This window comes from Naegleria gruberi (assembly GCF_000004985.1).
Source record: "Naegleria gruberi genomic scaffold NAEGRscaffold_645, whole genome shotgun sequence".
Taxonomy (NCBI): Eukaryota; Heterolobosea; class Eutetramitea; order Acrasida; family Naegleriidae; genus Naegleria; species Naegleria gruberi.
The window spans coordinates 1-2,601 of NW_003162915.1; the positions used below are offsets into that span (position 1 = coordinate 1).

The window sequence follows — 2,601 nt, forward strand, 5'->3', positions numbered from 1 at the left end:
AAAGGGTGAGTGGTTTAAATCTCTTCTGACTGATGTTGAAGATGACGATGACGAAGAGGACGATGAAGGAGAGGATGATCTTCCTGTTGTTGTATTCCTTCTTGATGAAGTAGATCTTGATGAAAAAGATGTTTTCTTATTATTATTGTAAGAAGTTGTTGATGATGATGAACCTCGTAAATAGGAATTAATTAGTGAAGATGAGAACTTATTCACTTGTTGACCAAGTAACTTCGAAGCTGATGATGCATCAACAATGACTTGTTGCTTCTTGGAAAAAATTCCGCAATTGAAAGTGATTGGGTTGAGAATAAATTTCTTCATTTTTTTAATATTTTACTTTTTTCAATATATTCCACAAAATAATTGAAAATATTTTCGAAATTATTAAATATTTCAAATAAATATGAATTGAATTTATAATTTGATTTTTTTTATTGGATAACATCAATAAAAGATTTTTTCGTATTTTCTAAAGATGGAAATTGTCTTTTTTGATAATTTGTTATATTGGCAGATACTAATCAAAAAAAAATAGATCAACATGATTCGAACGGTTTGCAAGTCAGTATACAACAAACGAATGGTTTCTCATTTGAAAAGATCAATACAAAATAATTCTAAACGAAACTATTGTCAATCACAGTGTAAACTCTTCACACCAATCATTGTGGAGAGTGGATCATGTCTGGAAGGTTTCTTTTCCAATACTAAACTTGAATTTGATATTGAAACTGGACAATTAATATCAGATTATCAAGATCCAAAACAAGTTTCGATTAATGGAACAAGAAATTACGAATGAGTCATTTAAACACCCGTTGGATTCAGAAATTGATTTATTCAAACAAATCTAAATCAAATTATGCATCCTTGCTTTCTGTCAATTGGATATCTTTGGTATCATTTTCCACGTTTCCATTTTGAGTTTCCTCTTCTTTCGTCTGCACATTTTCAACTCCTGCAACACTAATTGCCTTTTTTTCAGCTTCCTTCTTTGCTTTAGCAACAGCTCTCTTTGCAATAATATTTGGTGAAGTTTCCTCCAACAAGGTCGAATAAATAATAATTCCAATAAAAGAAAATCCAGCAAAAATAAACCAAGGAACTGCCTGATTTGTCATTACAACAACAGGAATGAAAAACAATGAGAGAATAATTGAAGTTGACCACATGGCAATCGTGCTGATTGAAGTACCCAAAACGACAACCTTCTCATTCTCACCCCTAAAAACTTCATATGCCAAAACATAACCAAGTGAACCAACACCAACATGAAAACCTATTAAATACAAACAATTGAACAAGAGAGCGAGGGCTACTTTGTAAACTTGTCCATTTTCTCCAAATTGAAAGATGAAACCTTCTGCAAGATCTGTTAAGAAACTGACAGTGAACTATTTGCGTATTGTCAATTAGATCTTTTAAATTCAGTACTTACCCCAAAGATCATGAGTGGCTTTCTTCCAAACTTATCAACAAGGAACATGGTTGGGAAGATGCAAAATAATTGCCATACAGAAACACCTAGTGAAGCCAATTGCTGACCTAATGGATCAGAAACTCCGGCAGCCTCAATTAATGATGGTAAAAACATGACTGAACTCTGAATACCTGTCCATTCCATAGCAAAACATCCCCAACAAGCTATAATAAGAGCCTTAATAACTTTGGAGCAGAATAATCTCTTGCAGGCAGCAATGGTCGACATGGTTTTCTTCTTAATGGGTGGTTCTTCTGTTATTACTGGCATTTCTATCTCTGTGTTAGCTTCTCCAGATGGTTGTTCTTGTTGTAGTTTTGGTCTTTCTTGTTCATCAATTGGAGATTCATCTTGTTGAGTTTCAATATCAGCAGCATCTTGTTCTCTTTCCAATACTTCAGAGTCATCAATCGCGTCATTATTGACATAGGCAGAACAAACATGAGGAAGAGTCTTTATCTGTTCTTCATCAGTGTTTCCCTCCACCACAGGACGATTTTCTGTTGGATTGGCTGCATTTTGATTTGCAATGCCCACCTTTGATTCATCCATCTTTTGCTGATGTTTCTGTTTCAATTCCTCCTCATGATCATGATGACCACCATGAATAAACAATGGAGATTCAGGAATAATAAAAACAACCAAAACAAAAAGTGGAATGATAAATAAATTGTGGAAAGCATGAACAGCTCTCCACATTTCACTCGAACGAACAAAGATTGCCCCAAAGGCATATCCCCAACAAGTACCCAAACTAATACCCAAATTGAACATACTTCCCAATAATCCCATATATTTAGGGAATGGCATCAACTCGACAACATACACCGAAGAAACTGCAGTGACAATTCCACTTCCAAAACCCAAAATGCATCTAAAGACAATCAATGTAGAATATTGATATGATGCAGCAGCTCCAATTGATCCAATAATTGAAATTAAACAACTGAGAATGATGGATAACTTTCTACCGAGTACAGATCCTGTAAACATGGCAAACAAACATCCAAACAATCCACCAATAAAGATACTACTAGCAAACAATCCCTGTAATATAGTTGTATCAAGATTGAATGAACTATTAGTTGCAGTTTTGGTTGCATTTCCGTTCAGAGAGT

At 34.3% G+C, this 2,601-nt stretch overlaps 1 protein-coding gene across 1 annotated transcript; it reads right to left on the minus strand.

The window, feature by feature from the left end:
• Positions 1-863: 863 nt before the first annotated feature.
• On the minus strand, positions 864-2,530 carry NAEGRDRAFT_76928 (uncharacterized protein; the record flags this gene model as incomplete). Its single annotated transcript, XM_002668115.1, has 2 exons — positions 864-1,397; positions 1,442-2,530. Coding segments are annotated over 2 exons (1,623 nt in total), but the record flags the coding sequence as incomplete, so codon positions are not given.
• Positions 2,531-2,601: the final 71 nt, after the last annotated feature.